General features: G+C 43.2%; 1 protein-coding gene across 1 annotated transcript in view; it reads right to left on the bottom strand.

The window, feature by feature from the left end:
• The window catches only part of LOC125282178 (small G protein signaling modulator 1-like), a 56,957-nt gene extending 37,161 nt beyond the window's left edge, over positions 1 to 19,796 (bottom strand). The window contains 1 exon segment of the mRNA XM_057306480.1: positions 19,387 to 19,796. Coding sequence (XP_057162463.1) covers positions 19,387 to 19,796 — 410 coding nt within the window.
• Positions 19,797 to 21,170: the final 1,374 nt, after the last annotated feature.

Below are 21,170 nucleotides of genomic sequence, written 5' to 3'. Positions count from 1 at the left end.
CAGACCCTGCTAAATATGTGTATGGGATATTTATTCATGCTACAGATCTTATTAAATATGTGTATAAGATATTCATAGACCCTACTAAATATGTGGATGAGATTCCAGTTCATTCATATAAATTATTCTTTTCCACTGAAATAAGATTCTTGACAAAGTTATTTAATAAGACTCTCTGCATTTTGATTGACTATTGCTGTGTAACAAACTGCTCCAATAATTAATGGCTTATAACAGCAACGATTTATTATTTCTCCTGATTTTGTGGGTTGAATGAGTCCATCTTGGCCATTCCGCTTATATGGAGATGACTGAGCTTACTAGGTTGCTTTCAGATGGTGGTTTGGCTAGGCTAGAAAGTCCAGATAAATCCTGTACACTTCTCTCTGTCTACACGCGCTGCCTGCCTATAGACAGCTTGGACTTCTTTACACTGTAACTATAATACAAGAGAACAGCACAATTTGCAAGTGTTTATAAAATTTCTATTTGTGTGGTGCTTACAATTGTTAAATTGTCTAAAGAAAGTCACAAGGTCAGGCGTAGAGTCAATGTATGAGGGGACCGCACAAGACATAAATACAGGGAGTGGTTCACTGGGGAATAGTTAATAGTAACAACACTATTTTCACCGTGGTACCACCTCACTCAAACAATCAAAATCTAATTAATTGTGTCTCCATGTTTAAAGGCACCTTTGTCTTTGAACCTTTGCTTCTAAAATAGCATCTGCAACGTAACCCAGTTACGTGAAAATTTAGTATTCTGAGTCACTTTCTAATCGCTCCCCCATATATGAGAAACCTAGAAAACATGTTCTTTCCCAAATTATGTTTAAAGTTATGATACGATTTTTGCAATGTGAGAAGTGACCTATGGGACCAGATGACACAGGTTCAAATCCCAACTGTCGTTTAAAATAACTTCATGACCTCAGGCAAGGTATTTAAAACTCTTCTATAAGAATCCAATTTCTCGTTTGTGAAACCAGAGTTAATATACATATGGTTATGAAAACAATGCTTTGTGACACGTTTTGTTTAACAATGAAAATAAGGATGAGAACGAGTATGTTAATAATGATGAAGACGACATTATTGTTAAATGATGATAAGGGGCGTAAACCCAAACCAAAACTTCCTTTCGTTCAAAACTGCCAGCAACGACTGGGAAGTTAAGAGCATTGCTCTAGTCTCACAGTGAATTTTTTTTTAAGACTTTATTTATTTATTTATTTATTTATTTATTTATTTATTTATTTATTCGACAGAGATAGAGACAGCCAGTGAGAGAGGGAACACAAGCAGGGGGAGTGGGAGAGGAAGAAGCAGGCTCATAGCGGAGGAGCCTGACGTGGGGCTCGATCCCACAACGCCGGGATCACGCCCTGAGCCGAAGGCAGACACTTAACCGCTGTGCCACCCAGGCGCCCCTCACAGTGAATTTTTAGTAAGTTTAACATTGCATATATTTATGCCATCAATTAATATCATGTAAGCCTACTGCACATTACATATGGATTTCAAACTCATTTTCAGCTCTTCTTTTGCTTTATTTACTAAATATTTAGTTGGTACTGAAGTTCTGCAGCTACGGGTCTGCCCATCCTTTTTTCCTGAACATAAATGGTAATATTTCTCCACTGGAATTATTTTGCTTTTCAGTGGAAAACAGGCAATTTAAATGTAAACATCTCTAGGGATTTTTCAGACTGCACAGGATTATTCTGTACACTGCTTACCAGAGAGAGCCATTTAATACCCCGTAACAGAGAGCAGTCCCTGAGTCTGTATCTCGAGGTAATGTGAGCAACTTTGCTTCATTCAGTTCCAGACTAAGGATGCACTTCACGGCAGAGATATGGAAATACTCTCAGGACAAATCTGCTCGCGTGGTAGGTCTAACATCCCACTGAAAATATTAACTTGAAAATGCAAATTTAAAACTATCTGCAGAATGGATTTTTATTTCTCAGATTTGAGAGATATCAAATCATATAAAAATATCATATTTTAAATCCCAACAATTTCGTCTTAAGAAAGCATACCACCAATTTCCATTTGTGAATTCATCTATGTAAGGGATTTTTTTATAGGTAAAAGATGATGATTTTCATTTTGTTTTAAGTGGCATTCAACAATTATTATTGAATAAATCACTCAAATACTAAACTAGACTCCTAAATACACAAAGAACCAAAAACTTTTCTTTTCTACATCTATTCTTGATTTCTTCTTTGGATTTACTAATAAAGTGTATTAAACTACATTAATGACAATTTAAAGAAAGTAGAAAAAAGTAAAACTTGCCAGGTTTTCAAGAATATACTGATGTCGAGGATTCAACTGACATTTTGGATAAGGTTCTGAAAAAGTGACATATGAGCCCCAATGAGTAACTCAACGATGCGGATTTTCATACTGAGGAATGAGCAAAAATACCTTAGAAATCACCACACTGAATTAGACTAAAAGTGACACATTTTATCAAGGGTCACACATTTTACTGATGAGTTATGATTATTTCATTCAACTTTAAAACGTAACCCACTTCCTTCACTGAAGAGCTCCAACACATATTTACAGCATTTCACCTGTGGTTTATTTTGCAGATAACATTTTCATGTATCAGTAAGCTTAACGGTGGGGTATTTTTCTTCACACACTTCTACTTGGATGACTGCAACTGAAATGCTGTAAAGCATTAGGGTCAACCCTAAGGACCTGTATACATGTGACCATTTTTAAACAAAAACATGGAAATTCCAAATATCTTCATTGATAATCTGTGGCTACGAAGGATTGCTTCTAGTCTTAGGAGTATTGTTTTGAATTCCAGAAATAGAAGTTGATCGATTTTTTCAGCTTCAATAACTGATTCAAATATGGTCAATATAATCCACAGTTATTAGGTTTCTAGGCTTGACCGAGAGTTTGAGCAAGCTGGAACCCTTATGTTGCCTTAGTATCTAGTTTTCTTAATCGAACACTCTAACAATCAGGCCAGCTGTCTTTTGAAGAGATGACCTGGCGAACGTTACAGTAGTCTTAGCAGGGAAAAGATAAGCAAGGCTTCTTTTAACTTATTTCTGGAGCAATGACAACTATAATGAGGACTTTCATATACTTACTTTTAAGTACAAATCATTCACGATCACAGGGACATTGAGGATGGTTACCTTTGCAGGTCAATTTGTTGATGTAACATTAATGCCATTTAGTCACTGCGGATTTAAGTACCTTCGAATTAACCACTAATAGTTGCGAACTTCTGTGTACTTCCTCTTACAAACCCCCTGGCACAGCCTCCAACAACTTCCCACGCATTTCACAGTTTATTCTTAGTGAGAAGTGCTTCTTTCCTTCTGAACTCTCACGTTACGGGCTAAGGAAAATGAGTGTAGTTTTCTTTTCATTGCGGTCTATATCTAAGTACTTCTCACCAGGAGAGCTTCAGAATTTTGCTGTAAGCTAAATGCATGTTTCTCTAAATGGTAGCTTTGACCTGTGAAACGTGAAATGGTTCTTTTAATGGAAAAATTCCCAAATAGCTAAGGGTTGGATAGTTCACTAAATAATTCTTAAAACAAAACTATGATAATTTATACATTCTTTTAATATGTTATATATATATTTTTAAGATTTTATTTATTTATTTGACAGAGAGAGACAGCCAGCGAGAGAGGGAACACAAGCAGGGGGACTGGGAGAGGAAGAAGCAGGCTCCCAGCGGAGGAGCCTGATGCGGGGCTCGATCCCAGAACACCAGGATCACGCCCTGAGCCAAAGGCAGACGCTTAACGACTGAGCCACCCAGGCGCCCCAATATGCTATATATTTTAATATATGATATGTTTACCATAGTGATCATTATATTTTCTATAGCAACTATACCAAAGAGGTGGATTCAAAATTTCCAAGGCTCTTGGCTTAGATCGGAACTCAAACATGAAAGGAATTCTTCCAGAGTCAAACCATTTCTGAATCTGTGAGCTTCCAAAAAGACCTCCCTGAAGCTATCGCGCAAATGGAAAAAAAGCTGGAGCTGCAATCCTCGCGTCACCCAACGTGAACTGGGTACTGGCCTCTCCCAAGGTGTCTACGGTTCTTCTGAAATACTCTGCAGTATTCTATACACAGTCAACTCTTTGACTCAAGCAGGCATCGGTCTTCTTTAGGAGAGGCTCACAGGCCCACAAGATAGTCATTCAGGATTCTGTCCTCAGGGGACTCCTGTTTTCAGATTCTATGATAGTCTGTGTGATAGGGCCAGAAATGGCGGGCTACTGGTCACAAATGGCTGTGTGTCCATGACCGGAGACAAGGCTGGAGAGGATGGACTGTGTGGCATTCTATCAAGCCAGAGGGAAGGAAGCCAGCCTTTATGAAGTGCCTACTCTCTCTATGTATTTTCCACACATTCTGTATCTTACATAATCCTCACAGCCCATGAGCCACTGGAAAGTAGCAGGTACTCGGAGAACGTGTACTTCCTCAGAGCAGTAAGTTCGTCAGAGTGAGTAGGGATTCAAATTCCAGTTGGCCTGGGGCGCCTGGGTGGCACAGCGGTTAAGCGTCTGCCTTCGGCTCAGGGCGTGATCCCGGCGTTTTGGGATCGAGCCCCACATCAGGCTCCTCCGCTAGGAGCCTGCTTCTTCCTCTCCCACTCCCCCTGCTTGTGTTCCCTCTCTCACTGGCTGTCTCTCTCTCTGTCGAATAAATAAAATCTTAAAAAAAAAAAAAATTCCAGTTGGCCTGACTCAAAACACCCATGTTAGTCAGTCAGTTATGTGTGAGTTTATTATTTATTTTTACCTCTTCAGATCCCAGACTGATCTGAGCCAGTGAGCGAGTGCTACTTCAAGAGCACAGAAACAGAGAATAGAAGTCCCCTCACCCAGAGACCCCTGGGAATTCACATATTTTCTATGACAATTTTTGCAAGACCAGGCCATTTCCAGCCATAAGAACTTTGACACTTTGATACTAGAGTTTAGTCTGGACCTTTGAAGATGGGTTCAGAGCTAACCAACATTAACTACTTAATAATCTACCCTGCTCTGCAAACAAGGGCACCTGATTGCCAGCCCAGCGTACTCTCAGGCAGGCTCCGGCCTAGCAAAATTTCAGGTAATGATCGCCATACTGCCCGCGGTACCAGGAAGTGTGCTAATCATATTCCCAACTTCTCACTTGGCTTAGAGCCTTGTATGACTTCATAAAGGCCAAGAGTAACAAAAGTTAGTAGACCTGAACTTCAAAGTTCCAAGCCACAAGAAGCTACCCTCCAAAACTTCACTCTTGCGTCTGCCTTGACAATTCTGATTTTAAGCGTGGTTTGGCCACTGGCACTAACCACAGTCTGCAGGACTGGAAGTAGTTACCATGTCGGCTTACCATGTGGCACTGAGTAAATCAACATCTGTGCCTTGTTCTTCTTCACTCATGCAGAACAGGACTTATTTTTTTGAAAGGCATACCCTATTAGTGAAGCTGTTAGACTAAGAAATAATCGTATGTAACTGTTCTGTTTTGTTAGCCAAATATTTTATGTAATGTGAGACCAAGTCTTTTTTTTTTTTTTTTAGATTTTTTTAAAGATTTTATTTATTTATTCGACAGAAATAGAGACAGCCAGCGAGAGAGGGAACACAAGCAGGGGGAGTGGGAGAGGAAGAAGCAGGCTCCCACCGGAGGAGCCTGATGTGGGGCTCGATCCCATAACGCCGGGATCACGCCCTGAGCCGAAGGCAGACGCTTAACCGCTGTGCCACCCAGGCGCCCCAACGACACCAAGTCTTATGTATTCCACGGGACTGTCCATTACCTTAACAAAAAAAGACCATGACCTCACACCTACTGTCTCTGAACAGATAGAGGGGTCAAAGCCAGAGACTAATGGTTTATCAGCCATAAAATAGTCATCTAGGGCCTTAGGACAGCCGATAGGTTAGAATTAGTGAGATGTGATTCTGCGAGTTTTTAGTTTTAGGGTTATAAAGAGATGAGACTGGTGTAAACATGAAGATTCCATTTTGCCCTTAAGTGAAGAACAATCTTGGAATTGGTTTTTGATTGTGAACAGAGACAGAGTGTGTCATAAGTAATTCACCCAACCATAGAAAGCAAAGTATACAAAATTACAGACGGTCCTCAAGAACACAGGGACACATAAGGTTAGATTTCTGCTAGAATATGCAAGAGTCAGTGTAAGTTTGAGAGATGGGGTCGAAGACCTAACTGCTGAACCCAGACAAGACATCCTGTGTGATTTGGGGCAAACCACCAAAATACTCTGTTTCATTTGCTAGACCCCTAACACAGAGGTGACAACAGCTACTGCCTTTAGGTCACACATTACATGAATAATCATAGGATCCTTAAGTCCAATTTATTTATTTGTTCAAATTGGTAACGAATCCACATCAGACAAACTTTAAAAGACGCAAAAGTACTCAATAAAAGCTCTCTACTTCTGACACCCAATCCACCATCCCCTTCCAAGAAACGACTGATGGGACAATTTCTTACGTACAGTTTCAGAAATGGTCTGGCATTTACAAGCGCACACAAACACATACCTTTCTCTGCCTACTGCATTCAGTGCCTTGAACAGTGCTGGCCACAGTGGGTAAGGCACAAATATTCATTTAACAGAATTAGTACTATAGGTACTTTTTGCATCTTGCCCTTGCATTCAGATATATCTTGGAAATAGCTGCCTCACTCTTTTCCTTTCCAAAATTCTTCTTTTGGTGTAATATACATACAGGAAATGCACGTGCCACACATGCACAGTGCACTAGGTTTTCATAAACTGAATCACCTAGCTATGCGGCACCCTGATCAAGAAAGGACATTACCAACAGCCTAAATGCTCTGCTCATCCTCACTGCCAGCACACCTTTCACCCTGCACACACCTAGAGTAACCGCTACCCTGACTTCTAAAAACCAATTAGTTTCTCCTGTATTCGTATTTATAGAAATTCAATAATACAATGGGTACCCTTTTCTGTTCACCTTCTTTCCCATAGCCTTTTGTCGGATTAAACTGTATTTTTGTGAGGACATGTAAATCCTTCATTCTCACTGCCCTATGGTATTTCATTGAGTGGAGACACCATCATTGATACATATGTTCAACTGCCAACGGGTATGTGTGTAGTTCCCAATTTGGGGCTATTTTATTTAGTGTACTTGAACATTCTGCACAAACTTGTCATTCCCCTAACAGTGAAACTGCTGAGGCACAGAGGAGGTCCACGCCTAACTTTCCTAGGAACTACTGAACTGCTTTCCAAAATGGTTGTACCGATCGATGTACGCTTCCACGACACGTGAGACTTCCTACAGCCATATGTCCTCACCAATAGCCGGAATGATTCCATGGTTTGGTTTTGTTTAGAGATTTTAGTTATTTATTCGTCAGAGAGAGAGAGAGAGAGAGCACCAGCAGGAGGGAAGGGTAGAGGGAGAGGGAGAAGTAGACTCCCTGCTGAGCAAGAAGCCCGACGCAGCACTCGATTCAGGACCCTGGGATCATGAGCTGAGCCGCAGGCAGATGCTGAACTGACTGAGCCAGCCAGGTGCCCTCCATGGTTTTGTTTGTTCTGTTTAGCTCTTCTGGTGGGGCTGCCATTGTGTTTACAACTCCACGATGACAAATGGAAAGCAGCCACCTTCCAAAGGTTTACTGGACATTTGGATTATCATCTTTTATGATAATCTATTCAAGTCTTTTGCCCATTTTTCTATTGGGTTATTCTTTTCTCTTACTGATTTCTAGTTCTTTACATGTTGGCAATATGATCCGTTGGTCAGACACGTGTACTGGGAATGTCTTCTTCCTTCTGTGGGTTGCCATTTTAATCTCTCAAGGGTGTCTTTCTGTGAACAGAAGTTCTTAATTTTAATAGACTTGGTATAATTTTTTTTTCCTAAGTTAGTGTATTTTGTGTCCCTTTTTAGAATCTCTGCCTATTCCAAGGTCAAGATGTTCTCTTATGCTCTCTGCTTTTTTTTTTTTTTAAAGATGTATTTATTTATTCTTAGAGAAAGAGAGAAAGCGGGGGAGGGGCAGAGGGAGAGAAAGAATCTCAAGCAGGGTCCCCGCTTAGCACAGAGCCGGGCACAGGGCTCAATCTCACAACCCTGAGATCATGACCTGAGCCAAAATCAAGAGTCAGATGCTTGACTAAGCCACCCAGACACCCCTATTGTGCTCTCTTTTGAAAGTCTCCACCTTTCAGACCTTTGGAATCATTTTTTATGGCATGAAGTAGGGGTCCAGTGATCAATTCTTTTGGCATGAGGCAAGGGTCCAGCACATTTTTTCAATATACACAACCAATTGACCCGGCACCATTTTTTGAAGAGATCATCCTTAAACCACCAAATGCCAGTATCATCAGTATCATCTTTAGCAGACACTTTGTCTGTTTGAGCCTGATATTTATATGCATGTGCCATAAATTACTAAACCCATCCCCCACTGACTCACATACATTTTCACATTTTTTTATGAAAATGCTCTAATGAATACACTTGTCCATATATCATTCCCCACATGTGTTACTGTATCTTCAGGATAAACTCACAGAAGTGGAATTGGTAAGTCAAAAGGTATATGCATTTTAAATCAATATTTGATAGAGGTTATACCTATTTTATTTTATTTTATTTTTTTTTAAAGATTTTTTTTAAGATTTTATTTATTTATTTGACAGAGATAGAGACTGCCAGTGAGAGAGGGAACACAAGCAGGGGGAGTGGGAGAGGAAGAAGCAGGCTCCCAGTGGAGGAGCCTGATGTGGGGCTCGATCCCGTAACGCCGGGATCACGCCCTGAGCCGAAGGCAGACGCCCAACCACTGTGCCACCCAGGCGCCCCAAGGTTATACCAATTTTAATTGGATCTTTCAGACCACAATGATACGGCACATACAGTATTCTTATAAGACACGGCACATTAGAATTACGCTTATACCAAAGTTCCCAACATTTTCTGAGCCTTTGGATTCCTTTTTCAAAGACAATAAATGTGTAACTATGCTTCGAGTACCCACTGATTGAGAAAAGATATACAAGCATGGAAGTTCATAGAAACTATGCCTCACAATCCTGTGAGATGGAAAAACTAAAATGAATCACGCTGTCATGATGTGGGGGGCAAGCCTTCTCTGTTTATTTGCTTCTGTTCATAAGGGAGCTCAAAGCCTGGCTGGAGAGCTCAGAAACCAGGTAGACGGACGCCAGCCCTGTTCTAGGAGGAGTGTGTTCCAATACGAAGTCCACAGTAGCTCTCGGCCTGAGATGAGGGAGCATATCCTCCCAGTATCGAACTGCCCACTGCCCCTTCCCATCAGAACAGTGCAGGAGGACTGGCATCCCCCACGACAGCAGGGAGCCTTGCTCAGACTTCTCCTAGCTTAAGTGTTCTGAATAAAGCATCACTATTTTGCTCAAAATACAGGTCTAAAAAAAGACCAACGTTCTCTCACTTCCAGGTCAATATTATAATCCTTTATGATCGATACATGACCTCTCCTTCACCCATCAACACTCGGTAAACCATAGTAACATTCATTCTCAAACATGCCTGTAAAGTTGTAAGACTGTCACACTACTTATTAATTTTGCGACTGACATTATTTCAATACCATGGTGCTGGGCGACTGACATTATGTCAATACCATGGACCAAAGACCACTGGGCCCATAGCAGGCCTGAAACATGACCACCATGGAACCCACAGCGTGACTTCTACTTTGCAGGCTCAAACCTTCAAAACATCCTTCCTTCCCAGAACTCTTAAAAAGGGGAAGGTGAACAGCAAAGAAAACCGTCAACAAAACGGAAAGGCAGCCTACCAAATGGAAGAAAATATCTGCAAATCACCTATCTGATAAGGAGTTATCCAATATAGAAAGAAATCATAAACTCAGTAGCAAAAAAAAAAAATCCAAATTAGAAATGGGAAGAAGATATGAACAGACATTTTTCCAAAGACACATGCCCCAGAGACACATGAAAAGATGTCCAATGTCACGAATCATCAGGGAAACACAAATCAAAACCACAATATCACCGCAAATCTTTTAGAACGTTATTATTAAAAAGACAAGAAGCAAGTATTAGTGAGGATATGGAGCAAAGGAAAGTCTTGTGTCAGTTGATGGGAATGTAAATTAGTGCAGCTAGTATGGAAAACAGTATGGAGTTTCCTCAAAAATTAAAAATAGAACTACCATCTAATCCATCAATCCCCCTTCTGGGTATTTATTCAAAGGAACACTAACTTGAAAAGATAGCTGCACCTCCATGTTTCATGCATCATTATTTAAAATAGCCAAGATTTGGAAACAAGCTAAGCGTCCACTGATGGATGAATGGATAAAGAAAATGTGATACAGACACACCGGAATATTATTCACCCATAAAAAAGAAGAAAATCCTGCCATTTGCAGGATTATGCTAAGTGAAAGAAGACAGAGAGAGAAAGACAAATATTGTCTGATATCACTTACATGTGGATTGTAAGCAAAAAAAAAAAACCCCAAAAATGGAACTCATAGATAGAACAGATTGGTGGCTGCCAGAGGTGGGGGATGGGTGGCGATCGAAAGGTACAAATTTCCAATTCTAAAATAAGTAAGTCCTGGGGATGTAATGTACAGCCTAGTGACTACAGTTAATAATACTGTACTGTCTATTTGAAAGTTGAAATTAGCCTTTAAAAGTCCAATTCTAAAATAAGTAAGTCCTGGGGATGTAGTGTACAGCCTAATGACTACAGTTAATAATACTGTACTGTCTATTTGAAAGTTGAAATTAGCCTTTAAAAGTCCTCATCACGGGGCGCTTGGGTGCCGCAGTTGGTTACCCGTGCAACTCTTGGTTTCAGCTCAGGCTGTGATCTCAGGATCACGGGATCGAGCCACATCGGGCTCCATGCTTAGTGTGGAGTCGGCTTGAGACTCTCTCTCTCCCTCTGCCTTTCCCTCTGCCCCTCCTACTCATGCTATTTCTCTCTAAAATAAATAAATAAATCTTAAAAAAAAAAAAAGGTCTCCATCACCAGGAAAACTTTATAACGATGTGTGCTTATGGATGTTAACTAGACTTAACGTGGTGATCATTTCACATTCTAGACACTTGACACTGTACAAGTGAACTTGCCATCATGTTATATGTCAATGATATTTCAATAAGGGGGGGGGAGAAGATGATTTGATAGCTGGATCTTCTTTATAACAAAACCTCCACCAAGAAAAAACCCAGGGAAGACAGACATTTTCCCGTTAGGACTGCGTGGGGTTCAATTACTTGTCAGACCCCTAAGTAGGCGTATAAAGAAACTTGCTCTGTCTGGTTATAAAGAGAGAGGAAGCAGCCAGAAGACAATAGGCTGAAACAAATCTGCTAGTAGACCCATGACTCTGGTTAATCACTTTATGCCTCTGCGGCATATTTTTCCAATATACAAGGATGTTAGCTATGAAGGGATACGTATAGACTCTAGCCCTTAATATTTTGATTCTACACACAAAAAGGCAAAGCTGTCAGATTCTGTAACTCAGATTTATGACTTATAACCAGTCTCCAGCAGGAAAGTCTGGGGAGGGAGAGCCCTATCACTCCAGGCTCAGAGAAAGTACAGACAAAGTACGGCACATCCTGTCCCAGGTACACATGTAACAAACCGGTCAGCAGGATGCATTCTTACGCACCTTGGCTGAGTCAGCCAAGAGCTATCTTCAAGAGGGAATGAATCTCTGCTCCGATCTCTTTTCCTCAAGTTATTTGACAAGATAAAGAATGGATGCCTAGGATTCTTAGAGAGAGAGGGCTTCCAAGGGGTCCAACTACTGTATCTGACATGGGCAGTCCCCGAGTTTAATGGGGTATGGGAAAGTAGGAGAAAATGGCACAATCTGGAAACGTGGATCCATGACTATAAAGCCACTGGAACAACAGCAGCTTTGCGATGGCACAGAGCTTTGGGAAAGACAAAGACCACTTTCGTCTCTTGCTTGGGAACTGGCTGCCAGTAATTCAGACAATCGTTTGAGTCCCGACTGCCGGAGCACACGGCCTGGACATCACTTGCAAAAATAAAATTAACACAACCATCCTCTGCTTTCCCTTGCTTACCCAAATCTCTGCCTCAAAGTCATTTCTTCGCCTGATGTCCAAAGCACATTTTTTTAACCTCTTACTTTTTTTAAAAAATAATATTTTTTATTATGTTAGTCACCATACAATACATCCCTAGTTTTTGATGTAAAGTTCCATGATTCATTACTTGCATATAACATTTTTAAACTTAAAAATAAAAGCCCATGATTCCTGAGGTATGCTGGATGCTACCTATAAACCAATGTCGAAGGACTGCCAAAGAGGTGTCTGGGTGGCTCAGTGGTTAAGCATCTGCCTTCGGCTCAGGGCGTGACCCCAGAGCCCTGGGATCGAGCCCCACATCAGGCTCCTCCACTGGGAGCCTGCTGCTTCCTCTCCCACTCCCCCTGCCTGTGTTCCCTCTCTCTTGCTGGCTGTCTCTCTCTCCGTCAAATAAATAAATAAATAAATAAATAAATAAAATCTTTATAAATAAATAAATAAATAAATAAAGTCTTTAAACCTTACACGGAAGACACATAAAATAAGGTTATGTACTGACCAGTTGATGAAAATGTGACCAGAGGCTCACAGCAACCTGACCTTGAATTTCGCCTAGGAGCGATGGCTCAGTATTCCCTAAGTCAGTGTTCCCAGCTACTTTACAGAATATTAACTTCCACCAATCACAGGGATCTACATTACAACAGAGAGAACGCTGGAGTTGGGCATCATCCTTGCTCTTTAATAGAGAAATGGCTTGACAGGTACCAGATTCTAGCCAGACTCCAGTACACTGCTGTTTTATTTTTGTTGGTGTTATTTTTATAGTTGCTCTTTCCTATGACATGTGATACTGGTTCTCCTTTAGTGGTAGGAATGTAGGATTTTCTTTTGCAATAATTGTTTTCAGTAAAGACAAAAAAAAAAAAAAAGGTCGCAACATAGAAGATGAACTAGGAAACAGACCAGGCAAACGGGTTGGAATCAGGCATGAAGCTGCTTCACAAGGTCACCTGGACACGGCAGAGATCAAGGTGACAATGAACAACTAAAGTCTGGGGAAACATATGGAGTAGAGTTTTGGCTTGAGAGTAAGATTATACAGCCATAGATGAAAAACGTACCCTCTGTGAGCCTCAGTTGTCTTATCTGGGAAAGGGGACGATAGATGAGAACTACAGCATTATCTCAATTTAATGAAATAGCAGGTAGAGAAGCAAAGCTGAAACTTTTTGGTCTTGGAACCCCTTTATACTCTTAAAAGTTACGAGACTCTCAAAGAGATTTTGTTTATCTGGGTTCCATCTGTCACTATTTACCATATTAGAAAGTAAAACTGAGACATTTTATACTTTTTTACTTAACTAATTTAAAATAATCATAATAGGGGCGCCTGGGTGGCTCAGTCAGTTAAGCAGCTGACTTTGGCTCAGGTCAAGATCTTGGCGTCCTGGGATGGAGCCTCGTAGGGGGCTCCCTGCTCAGCAGGGAGTCTGCTTCTGCCTCCCCCTCCCCCCTACCCCCCTCCTCCTCCACTTGTGCTCTCTTTCTCTCAAATAAATAAATAAAATCTTAAAAATAAAATAATCATGGGGCACCTGGGTGGCTCAGTTGGTTGAGTGACCGACTCTTGATTTCAGCTCAGGGTATGATCTCCGGGTCCTGTGATCAGGCCCCACCTTGGGCTCCATGCTCAGGGTGGAGTCTGCTCGTTCTTCTCCCTCTGCTCCTCCCCCTTCTTGCACACTCTTTCTCAAATAATAAAAGTTTTTAAAAATTTAAATAAATAATAAAATAATCATAATAAACCCAATGCATGTTTTTTGTGAATATGTATTTTTCCAAATAAAAACACTTCTCCAATAATGCTAAGTGAAATAAGTCAAGCAGAGAAAGACAACTATCACATGATTTCTCTCATCTATGGAACATAAGAACTAGGATGATCGGTAGGGGAAGAAAGGGATAAAGAAAGGGGGGGTAATCACAAGGGGGAATGAAGCATGAGAGACTATGGACTATGAGAAACAAACTGAGGACCTCAGAGGGGAGGGGGGTGGGGGAATGGGATAGACCGGTGATGGGTAGTAAGGAGGGCACGTATTGCATGGAGCACTGGGTGTTATACACAACTAATGAATCATCGAGCCTTACATCGGAAACCGGGGATGTACTGTATGGTGACTAACATAATCTAATAAAAAATCATTAAAAAAAAAAACACTTCTCCAAACAAAACCACTTAGGAGAGGCACTGCTTTGCATCTTCGTAAATCTCTTTAATGTCTACCTTCATGAAAGGCAACTGGGTTCTCCCATCGACTTCGGCGTTCAATCTGCTGTGATATCACACTTCATGCAGGCTCTGGGAAACCATATACTCAAGAGAGGGTAGAGTGAAACAGGCCGATAACATCTTAGCATCATAGCCAAAAAAGTTTTCAATCTCATGGGCTCACTGAAAATGTCTCCACAACCCCCACATGTACCTGGAACATACTGAATTAAAGGGTTTTGTAAAACAAAGTAAATTCATAATAAATATTACTTCTCTCTGCCCTTTGTTCTTAGCCTCGATGTTATTAGAACAAGAACACATTAGGGCAAAGACTTCTTCATCAGCTGTACAATATCTAGCAGCACCCTGCCTCTGTAGACAGCTGATCAACAAGGGTTACTTACTACTGCTGCTTACTCTGGTTCAGTAATTAATCTGCCGTGTGATCTTCAGCCAAGGATTTTTAGTCTGTGCTCAAATTCAGAGATCCATGGACTTGAAAAGGGAAAAAAATACATCTCTATTTTCTAACCCTCAGCATGTACCTTAATTATGACAACAGGCAATAGACCCCCACTTGTACCAAACTGAAATCATAGGTATTTTCATATCATTTCACAGTTACTGCAGATATCTTAAGAAAATCATACATGCTCATCACTAATTCAAAAGTACTGTAGTTATTAGACCTGCCAGGAGATCTTGGTATCTAGTGCACAGATAAGCACGTATATTACAATATCACAAATTTTGAAAAATATCTTGACAGCTGTATTTCAATACAACTGGGTTTCATTTTCAATCCTTCAGAGTTGACTTTGTGTATTTAAAATCATTATTCTAAGGAAGGGATCCACTGGCTTAACCAGATGACCAAGGGAGTTCATGTAGTCAAAAGATTACCTTGTGTTAAGCAATTCACTTTACCTCTTTAGACACTAAGTTCTTCTCTTTAAAGGGACACTGGACTAGTAATACTAGAGATTATTCTGAGATCCTCCCCCCAAGAGCTGGACGGGAACCCACAGCACACCTGAATGCATTAACAAAGAGCTACAAGGGTCTGCTTTCAATTTTTACACCAGCATTCGAGAATCTACTCTACCAAGCTAAATGCATTCAGATTAATGGGGCCTAGCAGAATCAAACAGAAAGCAAAGATTCTCCCACACTATCTTTTATCACATTATAACAGTAGAGATCACAAATAAGCAATAATGAACTATTTTGCAAAAAAAAAAAATCAACCATCAACATAGTCTGGGGCTGTTATTGATATAAATAGCTTGTTTGGGTGCAGACTTAAACATAAATGTTTCCAATCATCAGAAGAGTAACCTGGATATATACCACTAACATTTGCTTTAAATCTAAATAAAAGTGATTGTACCCTCATATCCTCAAACAGAAAAAAATCAAGAAAGAAAGAAAGAGTGAGAGAAAGAGAGAAAGTAAAGAAGAAAGAAAGAAAGAAAGAAAGAAAGAAAGAGAAAGAAAGAAAGAAAGAAAGAAAGAAAGAAAGAAAGAAAGAAGAAAAAGGAAGGAGGAAAGGGAATTTTCCATGGCTATAGGAAGAGCACTTTATTCTAAGCACTTGGCAGGGAGCACTTCACACTGGGATACGAATGGACTAGAACTTTAAAGAAGCAAATCTACTGCTTCTTTCCCTTGATAACACAGATAACACACATGGGTCATTTAGGCCCTTCTAAATGCTAGAGATTGAGCCAACACAGCTATGTTTAATAACCAAGAAAGCCCAGACAGATTGCATCTCAGTCCCCATAGAAAAATCTGGGCTACGTCAGGAGCAACCAATAGTGGCACCAAGATAATATGAGTAGAGACTGCTAGCTTCACTTAGCAAAATTCAAATTGAGATCAAAGCCCTACCCTCACACAGAGTAGCTGTGAGTCATTGAAATGCTTCAAAATGGCTACCATATGGCTTCCTTCACCCAGAAACGCAATCTGACCAACAGACACTCGTAAGTGATTACTATCCCCCCAAAAGTCCAACAAGCCAATTTTCCTAATTCTGTTTAAGTGAGTCTTTCTACTCTATGCTTCCTTATTTTCTCAACAGCACATCTCTCTCTCTCTCTCTCTCTCTCTCTGTCTCTTTTTACTTGCAAAGATGAAGACAGAGTGAAGGCTCTCACTTTCTGCACTTAACTAAACAAAATAAAACTCAAATGGTGGTGAATGGAGGGTTGGGGGGGTGGGAGAGGAACTGCATTAAATCATCACAGAAATTAGGTTAGGGCTTTAGAATGTCACCTCAACACCAAGGACAAGCGGTTACTGAAGACACGCTCTATGCCTAGTACTGTGACAGGAATACAGAACCATAACCTGATTCAGTGAACCCAAGGATAAAAGGGTAAGTAACAAAGGATGGCACAATGTAGTGACTGTGAGGACAGGCGTAAAGGTTTGGGAAGGTCTGGTTCATACCAAATCTGGGGAAGTAATGGCAATGGATTTGAGCCCTGAGGAAAAGGCCGGATTGGGGGGATGGAGAAGTGGGAGGGCACTCTGGACAGGGGACAGGCACAAGAGAGCAAAGTCTCAAAGGAGAGACTCGCCATTGCACATGGCGCAAGAGCAAGGAAGGGCAGTGTCGGCACTGGTGAGTTCAAGAAAGAAGCCAGGAGAGATAAGGTTGGTGGAGATAGGTTGAACCAGATTATCTTAACCTTGAAAATTGGGCTCAATTTAGACTTTACCCTGTAGGCCAATGAAGGCTTCCAAGCAGGGAGGTGTTAGGAACAACAGTGAGTTTTAGGGATAAACAATGGTTGGGGCGCCTGGGTGGCACAGCGGTTAAGCGTCTGCCTTCGGCTCAGGGCGTGATCCCGGCGTTCTGGGATCGAGCCCCACATCAGGCTCCTCTGCTATGAGCCTGCTTCTTCCTCTCCCACTCCTCTGCTTGTGTTCCCTCTCTCACTGGCTGTCTCTATCTCTGTCGAATAAATAAATAAAATCTTAAAAAAAACAATGGTGATTTATCTCCTCAGCTAATCTGTCCTAACAGTGGGTCCTTTTGTCAAGCCAAGATTAATCAGAATCTATTGTGTCTAGTAAAATAAGTGTGCCAAATTACATCCTGGGGCCATTTTGCTACCGCCTATGCCCTGGAAATGTAATTCAAATACCTTTCTCGACTGATGATAAATAACGGGGGAACCTGACCCCAGAATAGAAAAAAAAAAAGTATATTAAAAAGAAAACATGTCATACTTGCTCCTATGACTATGGCAATTAAAACCATATTGGGGGTATGCTTGCATTAACTACACAAAAGTCATAATAGTTTTGGATCCTGTTAAAATTAAAACTGATAAAATTAAACTTTGTAAGTAGTAATTAATGATTAGGCATTGCTAAATATGCTTTAATTTAGTAGTACTCTGAAATGCTCAAAAATAAAGAAATGGATTCCCTCTATCTTAGACCATTTCACTTCCATAACTACTGGCTAGTGCTGGCACCTGCCTGAAGCCCCAGGACCAGGTAGTCTGAGGCAGAAGAAACGCCTACTCATTTCTGAGTTGTAGCCACAGGAGAGTGCAAGGATTCTAAATAAAATTTAAGAGGAAACAAGCTTTTTGGAGCAGAGGGAAAACAAGGAATTATGTATATACAATATATATTATTATATACACAGATACATACATACATAAAGGGTCACAATCAAGAATACTATAGTAAATGTAAAAGGGTCTGGTTGTTGGTTTAACTGACTCGCGGTTACAGAGGTAAAAAGCACCCAGAGGATGTTAAGAGTATCTCTGAAAGAACTCCACTGACAGAAAACGCAGAAGCACCGAAGAGGTTCAGGGACCACTCCTTCTAACTCAAGCCCAGAGGGAAAATGGGGGCAGGAAAGGGACGAGAGTAAAAGATTAAATTACAAATGGGCCCAATGAATGAACCTGAGAGGAAGTGATAAAATTCTCAACACACACAACTGTTGTTCATTCTAGGGAACCGCCGGGAAGTCTACTTGCCCTTGTAATCGCCGGACTTAAGGCAGTCTTTCCAGGAGACCTCTGCAACCTCGCTCCTGGTTAAAAGGTGCAAGGGCCATGGTTTTTCACCCGGGTCAAAACCAGGCACATCCAGTGTTTCCGATGCAAAACAACACAACAACAATCCCTCCGCGGGTGGTGGGGGTTCTTCCAGGAGGGCTGCTAGGAATGCCAAGGGCCTGGCCAGGACCTGTCACAGTTTTCTTAACAAAATATCCTCATGTTATCCCACGACGAAACTCGGGGCTCGGAAGGCAGTCTTACACTGTCTCATACACGCTCCGTTAGCGACGAGGGTGTTTGCACAATCAGCCCCCGGCGCAACCACCCCCGTTGCCTGGTCACACACTTCATGTCTCTTCCATCACCTCCACCCCACGACTTCAGTTTCCCATTCAGTTTATAACTGTTAGCAGGGTCCCAGTCCCTGGGAGGAAAGGGGGGCGGGCGGCTTTCTCCCGCCAAGCCCTCACTTTGGGACATCAGAGAGAACCCAGGAAGAGGGAAGTCAGAAAGCCCCGGGTCCGCGAGCGGCAACCCGCAATCCGCCGACGGCGGCCGATTACAACTACTCAATGAAACCCCAAGGATGGGGAGGAGAAAGGCGAGCACCCAGGCCCGGTGCCCCAAATGAATGAATAGCAAGCGAGCGCTCATCTTTTGACGTTCCCACCATGCAAAGCGCTGGAGCTCTGGGTTCTGGAGCCCAATTACCAGTCCCGGAGCCCGAGTGCACTCGGATTCCCCAAACCCGGAGGGACGTCCCCAACCGGGAACTGCCGCTGCGGGAGTTGAGCTCTGCTTGAGCCCGCGAGGGCAGCGGGAGCCGAAACCGGTGCCGGGCAGCGCGGGTACCCAGCGGCCCGGCGTCCGCCACCCAACTCTGCGCAAGGCAGGGCCGCTCCCGCGAACTTCGCGGCAGCAGGGCGCGGGCGGGGTGGGGCGAGCACTCACCAACCCCGTACTTCTGCCTCTTGGTCGGGATCCAGCTGGCCATGGCGGCGACGTCGCCCCGCAGCGGCGGCTGCGGCGGCTACAGCTCCTGCGTCCCCGGCAGCCGCCGTGCCGCGCTCCTGCACGGCTCGGGCTCCTCCGCCGTGTTCCGGCAAACTTCGCCGACCCCGCGAGCCGTCTCCCCGCCGCGCCGCGCGCGCGCGCGGATTTGCTCCTGCTCCGCCCCGGCCCGCGGTCACCTGCTGGGCCGGGCAGCCCCGCAGTCGCGCGCCCCTCCCTGCGGCGCGGCCCCAGCCCCTGCCGCGGGCCGCGCCCTCCTCCCGCCGGGGCCGCCTCCCCGCCCCGACCCGCGGGCGCCGGCCTCTCCCGCCCGCCCCGGGGCGCTGCGCTCTCCTGGGTTCGCCTCGCATACTTCCCGGGAGTGGCTTCCCAGGGCCGACTGGGCTCAGGTTTTTTTCCTTTGAGTGTTTGGCGCCGCCCCCCCCCCCCCCCCCCCCGCCTTCCTCCCCCGGGTTAAACCCTCGAGGTTGGATCCCGGGGGGCGTCGGGAGGGCAGCGCTGGAGGCGCGGGACACACCCAGGCGAGCTGCGGGTGGGCGAGGAGTGCGGGGTCGCTCCCACTGCGCGCCGTGCCTCTGGGGGAACGAGTATAAATTCTTAAGTTGCTTCTTGGGCCCTGGCACCCCCAGTGCCTGGCACTCAGCGGGCGCTCAATAAATATTTGTTGAATGAATGAGCAGTTGACAACTGCGTTCACCCCCTGGAGCTTTAACTGACACTGAGAGAGCCGGAAGCCGGACTCCAGGGCAGACGTGATCCCCCCGCGCCACCTTTTATAGCTTTCAAAACAGGCTCATTTACTCTTCGGGTAAATAGAGACCTGATGCGAGGGAGAAAAGCTCCTCAGAAGTGTCAGTTTCCTGGGGGAGATCCGTTGGGAAAAATTCTTTAGAGAGCCTTAACTTGGACATCCTGTACCCCCCAAACACCGGGACTCCTCCCCAGCTGGAGAAATGCACACCCTTATGCTCCAGGGGAAAGTTCGCCCCAAGACCCCCCTTTTCCAAGAGACCAGCAGCCTAAAGAGCATCCCCGCGTAGGCGGAGACGGGGACAGGGCACGTCCGAGTCTTCTCTCCTTCACTGATTGCATCCTTTGACCAACAGCCAAATCCAGGGACTGCTCCTTTGAACTGCAGAAGGCTCTTGTTGGAGCCCTCTGAAACCCCTCCTGGAACTCACTTCCTCCTGGAGAGACCTGGGAAATGAAGATGGGATTAGAGACCCCCAGTTGAGGAGTGAAGGTGAGGGACGTTTTGCTACCTGACCCACAGAAGTAAAATCTCAGAGTAAATGACCAGCCGATTTGTGTTCACGGTTTGAGAAAATACCTCTTGAAAGAAATTGTTTTGTCCTTGCAGTCTGTGAAATTTTCCTTGCCTATTTGGAACATGAAAGAAAGATAAACACGTAGTAAAAGGGAGTGAAACTTGACTGGAGAATTCGTGCATTGTAACTTTAGTAACTTTTGTAAAACCAGATATGAAATTTAAAAAAAAAAAAGTTTCTCAGAGTCTATAGTCTCTCATGCTTTTTTTTTTTTTAATTTCATATCTGGTTTTACAAAAGTTACTAAAGTTACAATGCACGAATTCTCCAGTCAAGTTTCACTCCCTTTTACTACGTGTGTATGGACCACAACTTCTGAGAAACAAACTGCGGGCTTCAGAGGGGAGGGGGGTGGGGGAATGGGATAGACCGGTGATGGGTAGTAAGGAGGGCACG

Source organism: Ursus arctos, unplaced genomic scaffold, assembly GCF_023065955.2.
Source record: "Ursus arctos isolate Adak ecotype North America unplaced genomic scaffold, UrsArc2.0 scaffold_39, whole genome shotgun sequence".
In the NCBI taxonomy this organism is placed as follows: Eukaryota; Metazoa; Chordata; class Mammalia; order Carnivora; family Ursidae; genus Ursus; species Ursus arctos.
This window is presented reverse-complemented; position numbering and strand designations above follow the sequence as displayed.